This window comes from Amphiura filiformis, chromosome 20 (genome assembly GCF_039555335.1).
Source record: "Amphiura filiformis chromosome 20, Afil_fr2py, whole genome shotgun sequence".
In the NCBI taxonomy this organism is placed as follows: domain Eukaryota; kingdom Metazoa; phylum Echinodermata; class Ophiuroidea; order Amphilepidida; family Amphiuridae; genus Amphiura; species Amphiura filiformis.
In genome coordinates this window covers 5,342,889-5,365,310 of record NC_092647.1, presented here as the reverse complement: position 1 = coordinate 5,365,310, position 22,422 = coordinate 5,342,889, and the positions used below count along the sequence as shown (strand labels likewise).

Genomic DNA, 22,422 nt, shown 5'->3' with positions numbered 1-22,422 from the left:
CAACATCATCAGCAGCAGCATCAGTATCAGCAGCATCAGCAGCATCATCATCAGCAGCATCATCAGCAGCAGCATCATCAGCAGCAGCATCATCATCAGTCGCATCATCAACATCATCAGCAGCAGCAGCAGCATCATCAGCATCTGCATCGTCAGCAGCAGCATCGTCAGCAGCATCGTTAGTATCAACATCATCAGCAGCAGCATCAACATCATCATCATCAGCATCATCAGCAGCAGCATCATCAGCATCATCATCAGTAGCGTCATCATCAGCAGCATCAGCATCGTCAACAGCATCATCATCAGCAGCATCATAAGCATCAGCATCGTCAGCAGCATCATCATCAGCAACGTCAGCATTCATGGATATCGTAGATATTGATTGATTACTTGATAATGATGTAAATAATATTAATGATAATAGTAATAATAATAGGCTTAATAATAATAATAACACTAATAATAACACTAATAATAATAATAATAATAATAACAATAACAATAACAATAACAATAATAATAATAATAATAATAATAATAATGAATGATAAGAGCAGTAGTAATAATAAATAATAAATTGAATATTACCTTTGGATTTAATTCAAACATACTGTAGGCCTAGTTGTATTCGTCAAAACAGACGAAACACTACGTCCTCAGAGTTGGTAAATACGTCATCTGCTTAATTATTCATAGGTACCTTGAACGGCTGGAATACATGGATTACCTAAACGGACACGCTGTCACTGGCATCAGCAAAATTGTTATACCGACGTGCTCCATAACCCGTTTTGTGATTGGTTGCACAGACGATTTTACTAAATCATAAGCCAATCAATGAATGCGACGGCCTGGTTTGGCAGCACACAATTGTTGGCAGTGAAGCGAAGTACGAATTTTCTGATTGGTCGAATAAACTACTAAAATATTGGCTAAGCCAATCAGCGTGCTCGATACATAACAAACAACCACGTTGGGTTTAAATGGCCTACGATACGCGATCGAGGGGATTTCCCGTACTCGTGTAAATCGATGGGTGATCTCTTGGTGTACGTGTGAGCAATTGATGGTTTGTTTGAATGTAAATGTTTTATTTCTTTTCTCTTGGTTTCTTTCTGTCTATTCTTTTCTTTTCTTTCTTTTATGTTTCTTGCATTTCTCTTTATTATTTTTGTTTTATTCTTCTTTCTTCTACGCGAATCAACTTCAAATTTGAGTCTATGCATGTTTTATATTTTTACTATACTGAAATGCAGAAAACCTTAGACGAGCGCGTATTGTAAGGATACATCGCGTATATACTGCGTTGCACGCACTTGTCTCTGATTGGCTGCTAAGGCGATATATTGTTGCCGAGTGGAAATTTATGAATGAACTGTGCGCCGTACGCGTTGTTAGCGCCGAATTTGCAACATCACGGTAGTCGCGCTCGTAAAAGGTTTGCTGCATTTTAGTATAGTATTAAAATTTTAAATGGTTCTCGCCCGGGGTTCTCTTAATTTATTTACTATTTTGTTGAATGAAAAGTTAGTTAACTTACGGGGGTGATCCAGAGATGAAACAAAAATTCGTTTGCTAATACTTGATAAAAAAAAAGTTAATTATTACGTTTCTATACTGATTTTGAAATCTCGATGAGCTTCATAGTAAAAAAAAGAAGATTACAATTTAGCGATTTTACCGGGCGATTTTACCGGGCGATTTTATTATCAAACATATAACTAAAATTTGCCGACAAGCGGGCCGACAAGTCACAATAAATCAGAGAAGAAAAGGCCTATTGTTAGACAATTATGAACATTTATTAAGATAAAACGTGAAATTTGCACAGCGAAAATTTTCATACCTTAAGGGCTGGGGTATGAACGTTTGGACAGTATTTATTTTGGGACATTAGAGCACATCAGACATATCGAATTGCATTCTGAATACGAAGAATGTCCTGATGATATCAAATAATTTTGATTTTTTTGAAATTCGCAATTTAATACACATTTTATGGCAAATCATTAAAAATTGATATTTTTGATATTTAACAGTACTTGAAGTAAACTTTATAAATCTGATGATTTATACTTTTAAGTATATGTAGGTGGGATGAAAAGCCGACGATCAATTGAAAATTTTGACCTTTCGTATTGAATATATGGATTTTTTTTCCAAAAACACCCAAAAAATTAGGTCTTTTGGGAAAAAAATCCATATCTTCAATATGAAAGGTCAAAATTTTCAATTGACCGTCGGCTTTTCCTCCCAGCTACATACACTTTAAGAATATATCATTAGATTTATATAATTTACTTCGAGGACGGTTATATATCAAAATTTGAAAAATATCAAATTTTTATAATTTGTCATAAAATTTGTATTATATTGTGATTTTCAAAAATGAAAATTATTTGATATCAGAAAGACATGCTTCGTATTCAGAATGCAATTCGATAGGTCTGAGGTGCTCTCATGTCCCACAAAAAATACTGTCGAAACGCAATAAACGTTCATTCTAGATCCCTTAACTTGAAAGACTTAAAATATATCCTTGTTTCGAAGTTTTCGTCTCAGTGATGGGCAATCCTAGTTAATATTCTTTACCAAACTTGAATAATGTCCTATAACATAATTCAAAACATTGCAAGCAGAGAACGATGCCTGGAACGAAAAATGTTACCATTACAAAATCAGATACATGTTCGGGACATGAGAGGTTATCTCGATGGTGTCACTATGCTAATAGGCTGTAATGTAAACTTACGTCATGCAGCTTGTGAAGGTGGACACGCCGCTAATTGGTCAAACTTTCGCTATGCAACAGGCTATTGACTGGTCAGAATTGTGCCGTCAGATGTGTTTACCAATTATCAAGTCTGTCGGCGGCGTGGAGATATGCACAATAAATTAGTATAAAACCCAGGCGACTCTAGAGCGAGCCAATGAAATCCAGCGACACTTTTATACTTTGGAATTGATCAACATTGATTGGTTCAATGCTAGTCTGACCTCCGTATAATCTAGTGACCTAGTCTCAGTGTTACCGGGTATGTAGACAAAATGACAGATCTAGCCAGATTTATCTTGGCTCTAGCGCCCATATCAGAGCTCAAAACATCATGAGTACGGCAAACATACACCCATATGTTTAATACCCACCCACTGCAACGCCTTTTAGTGTAGGATAGGTAGGGATAAAAGAGTTGCCGATGTACATAATTAGCAACCAGTATTGGGTGACCGGAAAGCTGTTCAATGCCTTTGCTGTTTTTTTTTGGGTGTTTTGGTTTTTAATTAATTTCTCTGTTTCTACATCTCTGGTACGATTCAAATACAATAGGTGTCATCATTAGCACACACTTTACATATCCTGAAAGTGTCACTGACCAAAAATACTTCGTTTGTCTGCTTTTTTGTATACAAGAAACACATGGGGCATCTGTTGGTGTGTTGTTACCCAAACACACAATTATATACATGACAGCAACTCAGCTTGGTTTAGCTTATTTACTATAACTACAGTTTGTTTGTGTATAAACACATTTTGGTCCGGCTGAAAGTGCAAATTCTATACACAGATAAGCTGACAGAAAATACATTTTGTCTTCTTATAGAAGTGATTTTACATAATATTTTAACAATTTCGACTTACATGTACGTTTAGCGAGTGGAATGGCAGGAGCCATATTTTTGAAGTTTGAGCCATTTAAGGCGATATAATACCCTGATTTTCATCAGTACCCGTCTTCTTTTTTTTTTTGTATATAAATATGTTCATCATCTCATGTCCTGAACTTATAAAATATCTCTACATACAAAGTGGTTTTAAACCATTTTAGAAAATCATTTTAGCCCTATATATTTTTTTGTTTACTGTATCCTGGTAACTGAGATGCGTGTTTCATAACAAACCATAATTTATTCTATTGAACATATCCAAGTAGAATACATGAATAGAATACATTAAATCTTTTGTTATACTATCTGTAGAAATGTACTCACTGATTATAACACTGAATAAATTAAATAGGCCTAATCTCTTCCACATAGACAATTTAATACTACGTATGTATCTCCTATAATGTGTTGTTAGGAAAAGAGATAAAAAAAGGTTATAAGGTCATCAAAGGTCAGGTTATAGGTCAATTGGTTCAAGTCAAATTCAGGCATCAATTTTCAGTGAATACATGTGATAGTCTGTGATATCATACATGTCATAATGAGGCATCAATTTTGATATTTTGTCTGTTACTGGATATATAATGGAAATGTGTGAGGTGGATATACTAAAATACCTTGGGATGTAAATGGTGAGTACAATTTAGATTGCCTAGTTGAGATGGATTGGGCAAATAAATATAAAATAGTTACCAAAATCACAAAAATGAAGCTTACGGAAAACTACCTAATATGGTGGTATAGGTGACAAAAAATACAATCTTTTTCAACATTGCTGTAGTGTGGTTGTGGTAACCTGTTACCTATGGCTTAATTAAGTTTCAGTGACATAGTGTCGCAAGTTCAAAATACAAAATATAGCTCAACATTGAAAATAGAAGCATTTTAACCGGTTCGTTTTTTGATAGTTGTGGAGCACTAAGTTCATGAAGTCATAAAAGAAATCGGGGACCACTTATTCCCATTTTACATATCAACATTATTTCCCTAATGTGTTAGCAACACATATCCAAAATTTTAACGAAATCCGTTGATAGTAAGCTTTCCAAAATGAAGTGAATTTAAAACATCAATGATGTACCACTTTTGGGCTTATACCATTAGAAGCATGTACGCGTCATTGATACTGATGCCACCAATTGAACGAGAAGATTTGCCCCTTCATTTTGCATACCACTTTGTCCAATTTCTTTTTCTCATTTCTTCACAAAATGCAAAAAAAAAAAAAAAAAAATGCAATGGGTGTAGTACCCCCTTAAGTAAAATACCTAATGACAAATTTAACCAAAAAATTGTGATAACTATTTTAGTGGTCCAATGTTATTAGATTGGCAAGGTTACTGCTACTCTTACGAATATCTTCAAATGAATTTTACACAAAGCAGCCTTTGGATTTAGGGCCTTTTGGAACCATCCTCTTCATATGTGAGTATGACCGTACACCACGAATCAGCTGTAAAGTCGGCCCGGTCAATTTTATTTTATTTCGTGTTTATAGAAAATATTATCATAAGCTTTAAAATGGTATATCCTTTGACTTCAAACGATATCCAGAAGCAGCGTTATGGTTTGTTGAACTCTGCTCCTTCAACAAAATGGTACCTTTTTCGGTACTACATGCGCCTCTTTTTCCACATTGCTGGTAATAAATATCAAACAGTCATAATTGGCGGTCATTTCAAATCATCCCCAAGTCAACGAGGTTCAGGAATGTCCTCTCATTGTTAATTGCTGGTTATATATACATACCTAGACAAAATACAATGCATTGTAACACACCACTTGAACAGGATTTAGCCAAAGTAAACAAAGAATACAGCTGTTTAAGGATTATATAGATATAGGTAGAAGCTTATTATCCTCTTCAGCAATAGGATTATTGATTGGTTTAAACAGTGTTTGACTCACGCTATCAAATGAGAAACATGTCGCAACAAATTGAGGTCCCTATGAATACGACCTTCAGGCACATTTTACACTGTAACTCAGAATACAATTTGCCGACTTTACGGCTCATTCGTAGTGTACGGCCACATATAGACTATGTCAGATTTTTTTGTCTCAATATTTGAGTGCAAACACTGCTAAGTCATGCTCCCCTCCGACCCGCCTTACGTAACATAATTCAAAAAATCCGTGCTTCTTACTGTCTACCATCGTACAAAATACTGTTCATTCTTAATTCTTGTTTTCAGCAAATAACATCAATGGAAGATTTGGTCACAATATAATTTCCTGAATTTTCACGATATAAATACAATACAATCAATATATTCATCATTTTCATCAAGGTGCTGAATAAATACATTCTTCGGCGTCGTCAGATTTTCAATCATTATCACTGACGGGCTACCATCACCACCATGCTATAATGGTAATTGGCATGAAAAGGTAATACCGGTGATTTCTGCATTCTTCAATACTCAGTGAACTCAGGAAATCTTTTCGAATTCGTCACCGACAACCGAATAGATAACAAATTTTAGTACAAAATCAATGTATAGTTCTGTATTATGAAATCATTTGAACTCATGTTCATCGAGTCCAGCAGCATCCTTAAGGTCTGGCAGTACTTTCGTGAATCCTTCTTTGCCACGTAAGAAATAAGTAGTAATTGTGCCTTTGCCCTGCATGGGAGAGAAATGAAAAGAAACATACGTGTATGTGAGGTGGTTATTTGTAAAAATCTAATTCATGCGCCCACCAATGCACGGAAAAAGTACCATTTGGAATGTTATAAGCTAGTGTACTTTATAATGTAATGTATATGAATTTCCTGTTTCTAATACTGTCAAAAAAGGGTTATGATGGGGATAAAGAAAGGTGATTACTGAATTGTTTGAATAGGTACTATAGATTCAACTATTCGTGCATAATTATAGCTCATAATTTGATCTCCCTCACTTTGAACCATGCTAGAAAATTACACAACAACAATTAGGCAAAAGAACCAAATTAGTTCGATCTTTCGATCAACCATCGATGCTTGGACATCCTTATTATTTATAAAAATCAATTAATTGACAATTGTTAATTGTGATTACTTATGAATCTGTGAATTGACCAAAACAAATGTATGACCAGCAATTCTGATTAATTAGTTGAATAACAAGCTTCGAAGCAGCATCGGTGGTCGATCCAAAGATCGAACAAATTTGTTTCCAGTGCCTTAGTCGGCTGGTGTCGTGGTGGTATGTTCTACCACATAGCAATTATTTATAACAAAGATGGATTCGACCATATTTTTAACTTTTAAACCGCTTTTTCTTCAAAGATTTAATAACGTATATTGCCAGTAGGCCTACTTACTTTCATCGCGACTTCGCCTCGGAGCTCCAGATCAAATCCTCCAAGTTTCAACAATACTTCTCGACATTCGGGACTAATATGAATACGAAGAGCTGTATGTGATGGGAAAATGCAGTTGTAAATTAAGTGATGGGGTAAGAACGTTTGGACAGTATTTATTGTGGGACATTAGAGCACATCAGACATATCGAATTGCATTCTGAATACGAAGAATGTCCTTCTGATATCAAATAATTTAGATTTTTGAAATTCGCAATGTAATACACATTTTATAGCAAATGATTAAAAATTGATATTTTTGATATTTAACAGTAGAGCTACTCGAAGTAAACTTTATAAATCTGATGATTTATACTTAAAGTGTATGTAGGTGGGATGAAAAGCCGACGATAGAAAATGTTGACCTTTCGTATTGAAGATATCAATTTTTTTTCCCAAAACACCCAAAAAAATTAGGTCTTTTTGGGAAAAAATCCATATCTTCAATATGGAATGTCAAAATTGTCAATTGATCGTCGGCTTTTCCTCCCAGTTCATACACTTTAAGAATATATCATTAGATTTATAAAATTTACTTCGAGGACTATATATTAGAAATATCAAAATGTGAAAAATATCAAATTTTAATAATTTGTCATAAAATTTGTATTATATCGTGAATTTCAAAAATGAAAATTATTTGATACCAGAAAGACATTCTTCGTATTCAGAATGCAATTCGATATGTCTGATGGGCTCTCATGTTCCACAAAAAATACTGTCGAAACGCTCAAAACGCTCATTCCAGATCCCTTAAGTGTATAAGAATATTTATGCTCTTTTCTAGTCGTAAGAGAAGTTTGCATACGGTTTTAATTTTTTTTAAACGCTATTTACTGCAACCATTACGTTGTTTTTAATCAAGTTCATGAAGCCGCTCGATCTGGAAAACGCACGGTAACAACGTACTTGTGTAATAAATTATCAAAGGATGAATTTTTTTAAATGTGGATTGTGGAGGGGTGTGTGTGGTGTGGGTTGTGTGTGTGGTGTTATGTCTGATTTATAGTTTCATTATAAGCTATATTCTCGTTATGCCTATGGTGTAATGGTATGTTTTTGATTTTTCACGAAGCCCCAGGATATGGAAAACGCACGGTAACATCGTATTATTGTTGAGTAGCAAAGGAAACATTTTTTTTAATATATATAATGAAGAGGTGTGTGTAGGTGGTGTATGGGTGGGGTGTTAGGCCTATGTGTCATAGCTGATTGGTGTCAAGATATATTCTACCCATTACGGTTTGTCTTTGATTTTTGACGAAGTTGCAGGATGTGGAAAACGCACGGCAACATCGTAATTGTCGAGTATCATTGGATGCATTGTATTCATAACGGGGTGTGTGGGTGGGGGTGTATGTGACGTGTAGGCCTTTATTAGAGTGTGTGGGGTTTGCGTTGTGTGGGTGGATTTGTGTTTCAATCTTATTATTACCCAGTCCCGAGGATTCCATCCTTGATGCGTAGTTGACAGTGTCGCCAAATAAACAATATCGTGGCATTTTTTCTCCGACTACTCCAGCCACGACTGGACCTAGAATATACCATAATGGATATAACGACAAATGAGAGATATTTAAAAAATGAGCAAATCGTTTAAGACTAGGGACTACACCATGGTCTGGGGCGGACATTTTAAAAATGAATTTAGAAGAGCAGCAACGACATCACTTGCATTACATTCCAGATGTTAAATCTACATCATATGCAAAATTTGAGGAAATTCGTACGAGTCCGTTTTATTTTAGGGCCATTTGTCTACAACTGGTCTTTACATGTAGCCCTATGGAGAGAGTGCCCGTTGAGGGCGCTATACCCCCCATTTTAGGAACAAAAATGTGATTTAAAAAAAACGGACTCGTGCGAATTTTCTAAAATTTTCAGAGTATGTAGTATGAACATGTAGAAATATAATCAAGTAGTTGCCTTACCTGCTCTTCTCCGAAAAAATAAAAAGTCCTATACCTCAATGATAATGAAACCTAGGTGTCTACCTTTTCTTTTATATCAATATTAATTTGATCGGGTTTTTGCAAACCTATATTTGAGCACCCAATTGGTATAAACCTTGAACATGAAAGAAATGCTGAGAAATCGTGGATCGCCAGTTAGAAGTTCAGTATAGTGTTCAAATAGGCCTATCCCGAGCATGTTTCCAATGTTTTAAATTCCCACAAAAGCGTTTAGGGGTGTCACGTGTATGGTAATAGGATGGATGTCTTGAAATTGTATAATGTCAACTTCTACAGCCTGATAATTATACAGACCTGTATGTATGCCGCATCTGAGTTGCATTTTATGATCCGGTTTATGATCTATTTTGAACGTCCTCATAAAGCTAAGAAGATCAAGTGCCATCGTGCAAACCTGTCCAGCGTGATTGTTACCGTTACGCTTTGGCAAACCACTAGCAACCATGTAAGCATCGCCAATTGTTTCAACCTGAAAGACAAATGGTACAAACTATTCTTATTTTTTGTATCAAAATATAGGCCTAAGGACAGTGAGCTTATTGATTAAAGAATACAGACGGATTAAAGAATACAGACGAATTATTGAGAATCATTTTACAATGAAGATAACAGCCACGGACTCGCGCTTGAATGTATACATTCAAGCGCATGAAATTTTTTATTTGTTTTTTGTCGATTTATTTTCCTTTTTTATGAAGAGCAATGTGTGTCGGATGTCATGTCAATAAGTTAATTCTCGTACGAGAGCTCCTTACCTTGTACACATCATATTCCTCCAAAATACGATCGAAGCCCACATATAAGGTGTTTAACATCATAACAATCTGCATTCAAAAATGAAAATACCGGATCTTGACTGAATAAGTTACCGGTTATACCAACACCCCTGACTATTCGATTCAACCCTTCAACAAAACATAATATATTGCATTATCTGTCTATACGATTGACCACAAGCCAATATAATTATTGCATCTTATTATATAGTTTCAACAGCTCGAGGAAATGTTAGGGGTTACCACTATGGCGGAAAGTAGACCCGCGTTAAGAGTGTTATTAGTTGACCTGTCTGGTCTATATTTTGTGTGTTAAAGAAAGTAGACGAAGTATATGACTTTTTTGTGATACTTCTGGCGAGATGTTACAAGACAATTCTCAAAATAAAATATTTTGATATTAATCCGCGATGTTATAAGGCCCGCCGATTACGACCCGATCAAAGTTCTAGGCCTAATTGTTCTATGAGACCATGAACTGCTATGTATTTACCTGCATTGGTGTACTGCTAGCTGCCAACTTGGTAAAACCAACAATGTCACTGAAGAAAATAGTAACCATTTCAAATGACTCTGGTTGAATTGGCTTGCCATGTTTAAGATCATCCGCAATTTCCCTTAAATGAAAAAAAATATCGCAATTGTTACATACAACAAATAATGTAAAAATAAATTGAGCTCCAAAAGTCTACTATAGGATTTTAAAAACGTCTGGTTTAAGTTCTACCAGTCTTTGTGACGATTATTCAATAATGCTGCTCATGAAATAACGGGTATTAAACTTTTTGATAAGACTTATAAATTAGTAATAAGGCGACGAAAAAAGAAAGCCCTGTTCTATGTGCCCGCCGACCCAGATTTTGATCAAATTGGGAGAAAAAAAATTCCTGTACAAATGAATGCCGACCCAAATTTCGGAAATTTTAGGACCAAATTTGTGTGTGTGTGTATTTTCTCAAATTGCAAATTATTTACAGATGTTGGTGATTTTGTTGGTCATTTCAAAAAAAAAAGAAAAGAAAAAAAAGCCGACCGCCCGACCCTACTTGAAAGGTCCGTCCGCCTGTAGAGCAGGGTTTCTTTTTTTCGTCGCCTAATGTTTTTTCGTCGCCTAATGCTAAATGATGGCAATAAATCTGAGCTTTATTTACCTTGGTAAAATTTGATACAAGAGAGCATCTGTTTTCTTTTTTTCTTCCTCAAGTTGTTTGGTTCGTTCGTCTACCATGTCTTCCAGTTGATCAGTGTATTTTTCCATCATATCCACCATATTGTCTATCAAATTGGCTTTTCTTAAAGTTGAACAGTCAAAATCATGTTGACTATGATAATAGTATGTTTAATATAATTCAAATACAAGATCAATAACTGATTGTAAACACCGTATAGAATAGAGCATACAGATACCAACCTCGGTTCAGTGAAGGTTAGGCCTACACAGAATTATGGTTAAAAACTAATATCATCTTAATTGTTAGGTAATACAGACTTGACATTTAGTACGGAATATTTCGTCACGAAGTGCCACTAATCTGAAAGGGGTCTGCATAAACAGCACGGGTTAAATATTTATTGGGGTGTGTCGGGAGATGATGTAAAATAATATTTGATAGAAAATGTGCTTTCCATGAGCCATTTAAAATGGCGGAGTTAAGGAAACTGAATTTGAGTTTACGGGGGTGATAAAATTTCTGAATTTCGGAACATTATTATGATATTATAAAATTGATCGAAGTTTGATGTGATTTGTACTGAACCTAAATACCAATAACTGTTGATCAGAACTGAAATGCACTTGTAATGTCCCAGTTCTGAATGTTGGAGGAGCTTTTGAAAAAATGGCTCTTCAAAGTGGTACGTACTTAGAAGGTTTGAATGCCCCCTTCATAGCACAACCAGGAATCCGCGCAGTTGTTTTTGTACTGTAAGTTTATAACATTTGACCCCATTTGGGACATTCAAACTTTCTGAGTTCGTACCACTTTTAAGAGCCATAATTATTTTAAGCTCCTCCCATTTGCAAAAAAAAATGGTACATTACAAGTGCATTCCGCTGTGACAAATGCCAATTGCTGACAAACGGTTTAGGAAATATCACCACAAACCCCAATATATTTGATAATAACAGAACAATGTTGCATAAAGCCCGAAATTGAGTCCCCCACAAACCTCAAATTCAGCCTCCTTAAATCGGCCATATAGGCAAATGCACTACATTAGAATTTATGAGCACCATAATGTAAACTCATGGAAAGCACATTTTTCACACCATCTCTCGACACACCCGAATTAATATTTAGCCCGTGCGGTTTATGCAGACCACTTCCAAACTAGTCTTGGCACTTCGTGAATAAATATTTCATACTGTTATCTGTATCATTTTACCAAATAGTATTGGGTAATTATTTTACTACATTATTTGGTACATTTTGTCCATTTATGATATTGGGTAAAGTTTTACCCAATCGCTGGGTGCTATTATGAACAACCTTTTTTTGGGTAAACATGTTTCCCAACACACTCGCGTTCGCCTCGGTTGCCGTATAATTATATTCTCATAATTCTGTTTATCAATGTAGTTTTACCAGTCGTCGGAACACCAAGATTTTGCGTCAGATTTCAGTATACATATATAGGGCTTACAATGTGTTCTCCTTCTAAAAGCTTCTTCAGATGTATGAGATGACCTTGTTCTCAAAATGCCAATGTATTGACTATCTATAGCAATTTCCTTGTTTTTAATTCATGTATATGTCACGCACGTTCTATTGGTAACAAACCGAATTTCAGAGCAAGGCAATGAGATTAAATACGTGATCTTGGAACCTGGTCGCCTACAGTTTTTTGTTTTTTCCAACTTGTTGAATGGAAATAGGCTAATGAGATTTGGAATACCGCATAGTGATAATTTTGAACACATTTGGACTGATTTCTAGGTCAAAATTTAATAATTGGGACTGAGCAAAAACTCTCAACTGATATTTCTGCAATTTGGGTTTATTTTGCAGTATTTAAACATGTGTTTTGGTTTGATTGAGAAACTGATGCAATGGGGCATTCTATTTAAAATCCACACTGCCGCTGTGGAAGATTTTGGAGATATTTTCCACAGTGGGACAGTGGGAGTCTGAATTTCAAATGGAATCAGCGCTATTTGAAACTCACCCTCCTTTGCCAGAATCAGGTTGACCTTTTCTCAGAAGGTGAATAAAAAATTCAAATGGAACTGCCTAATGTATTCATTCCATTTGAAATTCACACCCCCCTGTGGATGATATTTCCAAAATCTGCCACTGGGACAGTGTGAATTTTAAATGGAATAAACCAATCCCGTTAGAAATCAAAGCACATACCTTCCATTTGAAGATTTCTGAAGTTGTTTGATAATTGCACTAAAGGTAGGCCGCAATTCTGGGTCCTGCTCCCAACAAGACTGCATTAACATAACCATGTTAGCGTCTGTGGTCTCTTCGTCGATTTCTGGACGATATGGCGGCTTCTTGCTGGCTTTGACTTCTTTCACAATTTCTATAATGGTATCAAAAAAAGCACCTTTTTCGCATCACTAAATTAAACTAGAATTACGCGGTTCGTAATTAAGGTGGCCCACACAAAGGTGTGTAAATAACAATGGTTTGTGAATACAAATAATATACAATATAAAAATAAGCTCATTAATATTCATAAATATGCAAATAACATAACACAAAACTATACAGCACATCAGGCCACCATATCCAATCCCCATACCAAGTTTGAAGTCGATCGGTTATTGCGTTTAAGCTGCAGAGTGGATTAATGAATTTGCTTCCGCCCGGACAGCCAAACTAAGAAAAAAACCAAAACAAAACAAACAAACCAGGCAACCATTTGGATGATAACAGAAGCCCCACAAAATGCGATGGAATCTCCTGTCCGGTGGCAGCATGTTACTTTTATACGCGGTTGTTTGATGTTTGATCTAACAAAACGTTATACAATGTTCAATTCTAGACCTGGACAATACCAACAACTATCACACTATATAATACATAATTATATTTCTAGCTCTATACATTTTCGATTCTTTTCTAACTTTGTTGTATTTTTTATTCTATAAACTGTATTTTGTGTGCAAATTGAGGGCGCTATTTACATATATTTTTAATTTAATTTAGCATAATCATATAAGCTATTCCTAACATTTCAAAGTTTTTAGTTATTTGTTACTCTGTTTCTGATATTTAAATGGTATTATACCAGTGTCTGCCCTCTGTAAAGCGGAAAACACGATTTAAGATAAATAGCGCCACCGGTGTTCATCTTTTCTTTAAAATGACGTAGTTTAAAATGCTATCAAACAACCGTGATATAGTAATTTGATGGCATCAGAGCGTTTTAAATGATTATTACTAATTCATCCCTATTATTAATTCAGCCATTTGATCAAGATTACATTACCTTCTGCTGACAATATCGAAGTTGGATAAGGGGAATCTCGGAGGAAGATTTCCTGGAGGATAATGCCATAGGAATACACGTCTCCTTTTAGGGTTCCTTTTGGAGGTGGCTTCTCTTGTAGCAGTATCTCAGGAGCCGTCCAAAGTTTACCTACATAGGTATTAATATGGAGATAAAAGAGGTATTATATAGATAAAACAACTGATGAATCGATTGTGTTATCCTTAAAAAGATGGCAAGCATCATCCTTCTATATACAGCTATATAAAACTGAGCGAGTAATGGTTCAAGTACGACTTCAAACGTCACTATGACCGAGTGGACAGAGCAAGACTGGAGCTTTCAATGTTGTGATGGTCCTATACATATTCTCACCGAAGCATTTAGACAGGTGGTGGTGATGACCAGTTATGTCTAAGATCATTCTATTTCGGTGAGAACGCGGCCTTTAGCCACCGCAGCATTCGTCTTTAAGTTACGAGAGCTCTTCGCGACTTTATGATGAAAATCTTTATTACTTGCGATGCGTTGCCTATTGACCAGTGGGTGCCCCCGCAAAATCTTTAGGGATAAAACGGAGACGGCAAAGAGTTAAGTGCCATTAAATGATTGAAAATGGGATAAAAAGTTGACAAATGGGGACGAGAATTTGGCGTTGAATGGGGACGAGAATTTGGCGTTGCTCCCTTCTCACAATGGGACAAATAATTGACAAAGGGGGGCGAAATTTTGGATTTGCCCCTTACACAGGCTAGCTCCGTCCCTGCCTTTATAAAATTGACTTTGCTCTTTGTAGTTATCATGAAACATCGTAACACTTTGAAAAAATTATGAACCCAATGGCAACATATGAAAAAAATGTAGCTATAATTATACTAATTTACCGATTCTATTAATAAATTTTACCAACCTAATCAAGCCGCCTAATAGAAATCTCGTGTTAGCTATACTGGTCATTAAAATGCTATAGGACTAAATAGGTTCTTTTATTTACGTGACTATTAAGCTGGTACTACACCCTCTGATAAATTTTGAGAATTTTGCATTTCTCTCAAAAAATATAAGTACACACTGGTAACAAAAGTTATGTATATTATAGGGCAAGGAATCCAATTACATTTACTGAAATTTCAGTGATTCAAGACACGTGGTTCATTAATATGTTAAGAAATGAGGTACATTCTAGCGGTGCCTCTTTTCTTATCATAAATAACGTACCGCTTGTCTTGAGTCATGAAATTCAAGTGTAGTGACTGAATTCCTTGCCCTATAATATACATAACTTTTGTTACCAGTGTGTTATTATTTTTTTTGAGAAATATGTAAAATTAGTCACAAATTAGCAAGGGGTGTAGTACCACCTAAAGGTGTGAATTTATATGGAACATACATAACATGTTCATCTCATCTTACTTACCGGCATACCGAGCTTCTTCACTAAGTACATTTTCTTCTCCAACTCGAAATGATTGAGTGCCAAATTCAGAAACTTTGCAAACCCATCTGCTATCTATGAGGCATTTTCCTGATGTCAAATTTCCATGCGATTGAATCGGGCTGGAGTGGACAAATGTCATGCCCTAACATATAAAACAATGGGTAAAACATTCTTATTGAAACCACTGAAAAACTGTCAAATCGTTTTTAAAAGTAGGATATCCTTGCAGTTAAGGAGCGTTTATTGCGTTTCGACAGTATTTTTTGAGGGACATGAGAGCACCTCAGACATATCGAATTGCATTCTGAATACGAAGCATGTCTTTCTGATATCAAATAATTTTCATTTTTTGAAAATCACAATATAATACAAATTTTATGACAAATTATAAAAAATTAATATTTTTCAAATTTTTGATATATAACAGTCCTCGAAGTAAATTATATAAATCTAATGATATATTCTTAAAGTGTATGTAGCTGGGAGGAAAAGCCGACGGTCAATTGAAAATTTTGACCTTTCATATTGAAGATATGGATTTTTTCCCAAAAGACCTTCTTTTTTTTTTTTTTGTGTTTTGGGAAAAAAATCCATATCTCCAATACAAAAGGTCAAAATGTTCAATTGATCGTCGGCTTTTCATCCCACCTACATACACTTTAAGTATAAATCATCAGATTTGTAAAGTTTACTTCGAGTACTGTTAAATATCAAAAGTATCAATTTTTAATGATTTGCCATAAAATGTGTATTAAATTGCGAATTTCAAAAAATCAAAATTATAAGATATCAGAAGGACATTCTTCGTATTCAGAATGCAATTCGATATGTCTGATGTGCTCTAATGTCCCAAAATAAATACTGTCCAAACGTTCATACCCCAGCCCTTAACGTTTTGACCAAAACCAAATAACACATTCATGACACACATACAACGTATTATAAAGTTTTAAAAACATTTTTGTGTTTGCTGGGTTGTCAAAAATACAGTAAGTTGTAAGCATATTTAAAACACGTTTTGTTACCTGTTGTTAAGTATTTGAATGGCACAAGGTTATTAACCAAATGAAACAGGACCAGCTTACACACTTACGTCTTAATCAACCAAGACATAAGTGTCACGTTTCTGATAAGCATTATTGGTCATAAACTATGTTGCATAAAAATGAATTGCCATAAATGGTTTGCAAAAATGGGTGACCTTTTTCCTATAACAAAAACCAGATGAAAACGTGTAACAAAGTAGACGATAACAATAACTCAAGCGCAGGCGGTTCTGGATCCATGCTATTTCAAGCAAGATATATCCAAGGTCAAGATTACGCTGGTATCAAAAGCTTCATTTTGTACAGACAAAATGGGTATGGTGTGAGAATGATCTGAGGCTGCCAATTAGAACGACTTTTTTAATATGGAAATATAATATGAATTTTATATTTAGTGTATCGAGATTTGTCTGTACCAATGATACCAATGTCATCGTTTAACTCAGAATACTCAGCAATTGGTATGTTCTAACATAAGTTGAGAGTTTTAAAAGTAACCGGAATCTTCCTATTATGATTTATACTGTGTAGTTTGACATTTTTAGACATCGTGTTAATATAGCAGTTCCAAATTGTATGTGTATTTTTGTAATTTATCTAAAAAGGTTCTTTTTATTAAATTCTATTAAATGAATTAACCAAGTTCCTTGCTCCATTTTCTTTCCAAAAATTACGATGCGTGAATCGTATACATCATTAAACACATAATGTGCTGTTCCAAAACGTTCTTTTTTCAATTTGCTTTTTTAGGTTAATGCATGAAAGTGCTTTGGTAACAAATTGAATTTTCATATCGAAATTTATTAATTAAGAAATACACAGGTGAATAGAGAATGTAAACAGAGGCATTTTAATATCATTATATATTGAGGTTAAATGTTTTTTGTCATATTTATTTCCATACTATCGTAAACAAGTGATTCTATTTCTATTCTCATTACTACACTCCTTCTGTTGAGAAAGTGCAACACTTTGGATTGATAACAACGACTAAGTTCACAACGGTTTGGTTTGTATAGCGTTTTAGTAAGACTGTTTAAAAATGACATTGAGTGTCCACAGTGAAAGGCGTTCAATAATCAAAATAACTGCAGGGTACGTTTCCATTTAGTAAAAGCGCCACTATAGAAAAAAGAGTTAATTATTTTATCCACATGGTTAGTTAACAGGGCACTATATTTTGTGTAATAACAAAATTACCACATCATGATACGCCACTGATTGCGATTCTAACATATAGGCCTATAAAAGTGAGGGTGTGTAAATTGATTATCATACTTTATATCAAACATGTTAGTTCCTCGATGGAATTCGCTCAAAAGCAGACATCCTATATATTATTAATTAACCCAGTTGCGATGAACTATTGTCAACCGAAACGATACATTGATTTCACAAGTAAACATCCATCTCCTTTCGTTTTTAAATGAATATTAGTCGACGGTTAGCAATATATAGAAAGTTCCCAAAACAAGAAGAAAATAGCCAAAGCAAAATTGTAATAAAGTCTTATTCAGATTCCCTTTTACAAATTAAGCGTACTGCTAGCCGTCCAGCGCGTATTATTTGCACAAGGTCCAATGCACACGCTTGACGTCGCGCGCGTATACGCGATGGTTTTACAGCTTAAAAGCTGTCAAATGAAATCTGAATAAGACTTTAGTAATGTAACCCAAACAATCACATCATATAGAAATTGATAAAGATTGGTTAAACATCAAATCCTAACTTGTTCGCTTTAAGAAAATTCTGTATAGCTAGATGGAGAACTAGGATAGACATTAATATTCTCATAATTGTTGTTTCAGGCACTGTCGTGCGTTTAATTTAGACTATTAAACATTCAAGTGTGTGCGGGTAGATTTGTGGTGTGTGCTGTTTCCAGTATGGCGGTTTTGTTTGTTTGTTTGTTTGTTTGTGTGATCATGTGCATCAATTCTGGGTGGACGGGGGACATTTTTCCCACTTTTTGGCAAAATTACTATTTTTTAGTTCTTTTCAGCCACTTTTTGACAATTCAGACCAAATGTCTCACCACTTTTCAAGATGAATTGACGCCACTGTTTGTGATTAGGTCATATCATTGTTTGTTTTTAGAGAAAGAAAGAATTATGAACATATAGAGGCACAAGAGGTTGAATTTAAGAATTTTAAGAAATCAGTTCTGAAATAATGGAAGGAGCTAAACGGAAATAAAACGATATTTGGGAATACGCTCTGATATCAGGCAAGTCACAACACAGACAAGTGAAAGGTAACGACATGGAGAAAGAAAGACAAAAAAAAAAGACCGGACAGAGAAGAGAAAATAGACTCGGAAGGGAGGGGGGGGGCAGACAAAATAACAAGAGAAATTGAGAGAAATAATGAGAGAAAGGTGAGAGAGCCCCGGGGAGAGAGCGAGAGCAATACAGTACCAATGAGTTCTATATTAAAAAAATATGACATATCTGTTGCGACGCATCATTTATCATCTTACAAACACATTAACGTAAATGTACTCAGCCGGATGTTATATACGTACTTAACATTTATGGTAATGGGAATAATACCTATACAATGCTAAGAGGTGAAACGCTTTTAGAATCATTTTCTGCAATTATCTTTCCGTGGCGTAATAACTTGTAAATTGGCTGGACGTAATCAGTTTTTTTGTTTTGCATTTAAATAAATTTACAATGTATAAGCTTTTGATCAACATTCAAACGTTCAAATTAAACTTGCAAGGAATAACATTTATACAAGGTCTTTAGATATACTTTATTTTGTAAACCATGGAGCGATTCAATCGTGTAATGGTCAATATTTATTACGATAATTGTATGTTGGTGCAGACATTTTAGCTGGTGATTTTAGCCACCCTATTAGTTCGTGAGTTACTATTGATTAAAAGTTAGCAAACTAATATATTATACATTAATTTTTACGCCAAAGCATATTTAAAACACGTTTTGTTGCCTGTTGTTAAGCATTTAAATGACACAAGGTTATAAAACAAATGAAACAAGCCTCAATCAACCAAGACGAGTAGTTAGTAGTGTCACGTTTCTGAAAAGCATTATTGGTAATAAACTATGTTGCATAAAATGAATTGCCATAAATGGTTTGCCATAATGGGTGACCTTTTCCATATAATGAAAACCAGATGAAATCGTGGAACAAAGTAGACGATAACAATTAGGTAATAAAGTTTCTGTAATATATTAAACTTTGAAATGATTCTAGGGCCAAGAATATTGTGTTAATGACTTCGTATGTTTTATCTTGTCTTTCATTTTGCTTTTCTCAGTGGCAATAGTTAAACAATATTCTCCTACAATAACATTTGTTATCTATATTGCCCCCAATTTAATACACCAGATACCCAAGCACAGGTACTGGACCCATTCTTATTTCAAGCAAGATATATCCAAGGTCAAGAAAGTTTCATATTGTACAGACAAAATGGATATGTCGTGAGAATGATCTCGAGGCTGCCAGTTTGAAAAACTTGTTTAAATATGGAAATATACATGTATATGGATTTTATACTTGGAGGAAGGTGCAGAGTGCTCGATGCATTAAAGCAGAGCTAATAATACGAGTAGAATTTGTGGAACGAAAGTAAGGATTTTATATTCAGTTTCTCGAGATTTGTCTGTGATACCAATGTCATTATTTAACTAAACTCGGCATTTGGTATGTTCTATAATTAATAACAAAATATCAAAAGTTGAAATTTAAGTAAGCAGATTTTTCCTATAATGATTAATACTGTGTAGGTTGAAAAAAAAAGGAAATTAATAATGTGTTGATATGGCAATTCCAAATTCTATGTGCATTTTTATAATTTACCTGAAAAGTGCTTTTTATTAAATTCTATTCAATGAATTAACCAAGTTCTTTGCTCCATTTTCTTCCCAAAAATTACGATGCGTGACATCATTAAACACATATATGCTGTTCCAAATCGTTTCTTTTTTCAATTTGTTTTTTTAGGTTAATGCATGAAATTGCCTTGGTAAAAAATTGAATTTTCATATCGAAATTTATTAATTAAGAAATACACAGGTGAATAGAGAATGTAAACAGAGGCATTTTAATATCATTATATATTGAGGTTAATAAATGGTTTTTTTCATATTTATTTCCATACTATGGTAAATAAGTGATTCTCATTATTACACTCCTTCTGTTGAGAAAGTGCAACACTTTGGATTGATAACAACGACTAAGTTCACAACGGGTTGGTTTGTATAGCGTTTTAGTAAGACTGTTTAAAATGACATTGAGTGTCCACAGTGAAAAGCGTTCAATAATCAAAATAACCGTAGGGTACGTTTTCATTTAGTAAAAGCGCCACTATAGAAAAAAGAGTTAATTATTTTATCCACATGGTTAGTTAACAGGGCACTATATTTTGTGTAATAACAAAATTACCACATCATGATACGCCACTGATTGCGATTCTAACATATATAAAGGTGAGTGTGAGTAAATTGATTATCATACTTTATATCAAACATGTAAGTTCCTCGATGGTATTTAGCAGACGTTCTATATATTATTAATTAACCCAGTTGCGATGAACTATTGCCAACTGAGACGACACATTGATTTCACAAGTAAACATCAATCTCGCTTTCATTTTTGAATGAAAATTAGTCGACGGATAGCAATATACATAAAGTTGCCAAAACGAGAAGAAAATAGCCAAACAATCACATAGAAATTGATAAAGATTGGTTAAACATCAAATCCTTACTTGTTCGCTTTAAGAAAATTCTGTATAGCTAGATGGAGAACTAGGATAATGGACATTAATATTCTCATAATTGTTGTTTCAGGCACTGTTGTGCGCTTAATTTAGACCAACATTCAAGTTGGTGTGTGCGGGTAGATTTGTGGTGTGTGCTGTTTGCAGTATGTATTTGGCGGTTTTGTTTGTTTGTTTGTGTGTTTGTTTGTGTGATCATGTGCATCAATTCTGGGTGGACGGGGTACATTTTCCCACTTTTTTGGCAAAATTACTAATTTTTTGTTCTTTTCAGCCACTTTTTGACAATTCAGACCAAATGTCATGTCTCACCACTTTTCAAAATGGATTGACACCACTGTTTGTGATTAGGTCATATCATTGTGTGTTTTTAGAGAAAGAAAGAATTATGAAGATATAGAGGCACAAGAGGTTGAATTTAAGAATTAAGAAATCAGTTCTGAGATAATGGAAGGAGCTAAACGGAAATAAAACGATATTTGGGAATACGCTCTGATATCAGGCAAGTCACAACACAGACAAATGCAAGGTAATGATATGGAGAGAGAAATTGAAAAAAGACCGGAGAGAGAAGAGAGAAATAGATACGGAAGGGGGGCTGGTGAAATGAGACCGTACAAAATAACAAGAAAAAGTGAGAGAAATAATGAGAGAAAGGTGAGAGAGCGAGAGTAATACAAAACGAACGAGTTAAATATTTAAAAAATATGACATATTCGTTACGACGCATCATTTATCATCTTACAAACACATTAACGTAAATGTACTCAGCCGGATGTTATATACGTACGTAAACATTTATGGTAATGGAAATAATACCTCCTTATACAAATGCTAAAAGGTGAAACGCTTTTAGAATCATTTTCTGCAATTATCTTTCCGTGGCGTAATAACTTGTAAATTGGCTGGACGTAATCAGTTTTTTTGTTTTGCATTTAAATAAATTTACAATGTATAAGCTTTTGATCAACATTCA

At 34.6% G+C, this 22,422-nt stretch overlaps 1 protein-coding gene across 1 annotated transcript in view; it reads right to left on the bottom strand.

The window, feature by feature from the left end:
• Positions 1 to 3,467: 3,467 nt before the first annotated feature.
• Positions 3,468 to 22,422, bottom strand: part of LOC140142572 (atrial natriuretic peptide receptor 1-like) — a 55,797-nt gene continuing 36,842 nt past the window's right edge. The window contains exons 13-22 of the mRNA XM_072164566.1: positions 15,624 to 15,786; positions 14,207 to 14,356; positions 13,120 to 13,294; positions 10,918 to 11,058; positions 10,260 to 10,383; positions 9,746 to 9,814; positions 9,285 to 9,459; positions 8,453 to 8,551; positions 6,979 to 7,070; positions 3,468 to 6,296 (exon numbers count right to left, since the gene is read on the bottom strand). Coding sequence (XP_072020667.1) covers positions 6,189 to 6,296; positions 6,979 to 7,070; positions 8,453 to 8,551; positions 9,285 to 9,459; positions 9,746 to 9,814; positions 10,260 to 10,383; positions 10,918 to 11,058; positions 13,120 to 13,294; positions 14,207 to 14,356; positions 15,624 to 15,786 — 1,296 coding nt within the window. The 3' untranslated portion in view covers positions 3,468 to 6,188. The remainder of the gene's footprint in view (positions 6,297 to 6,978; positions 7,071 to 8,452; positions 8,552 to 9,284; positions 9,460 to 9,745; positions 9,815 to 10,259; positions 10,384 to 10,917; positions 11,059 to 13,119; positions 13,295 to 14,206; positions 14,357 to 15,623; positions 15,787 to 22,422) is intronic.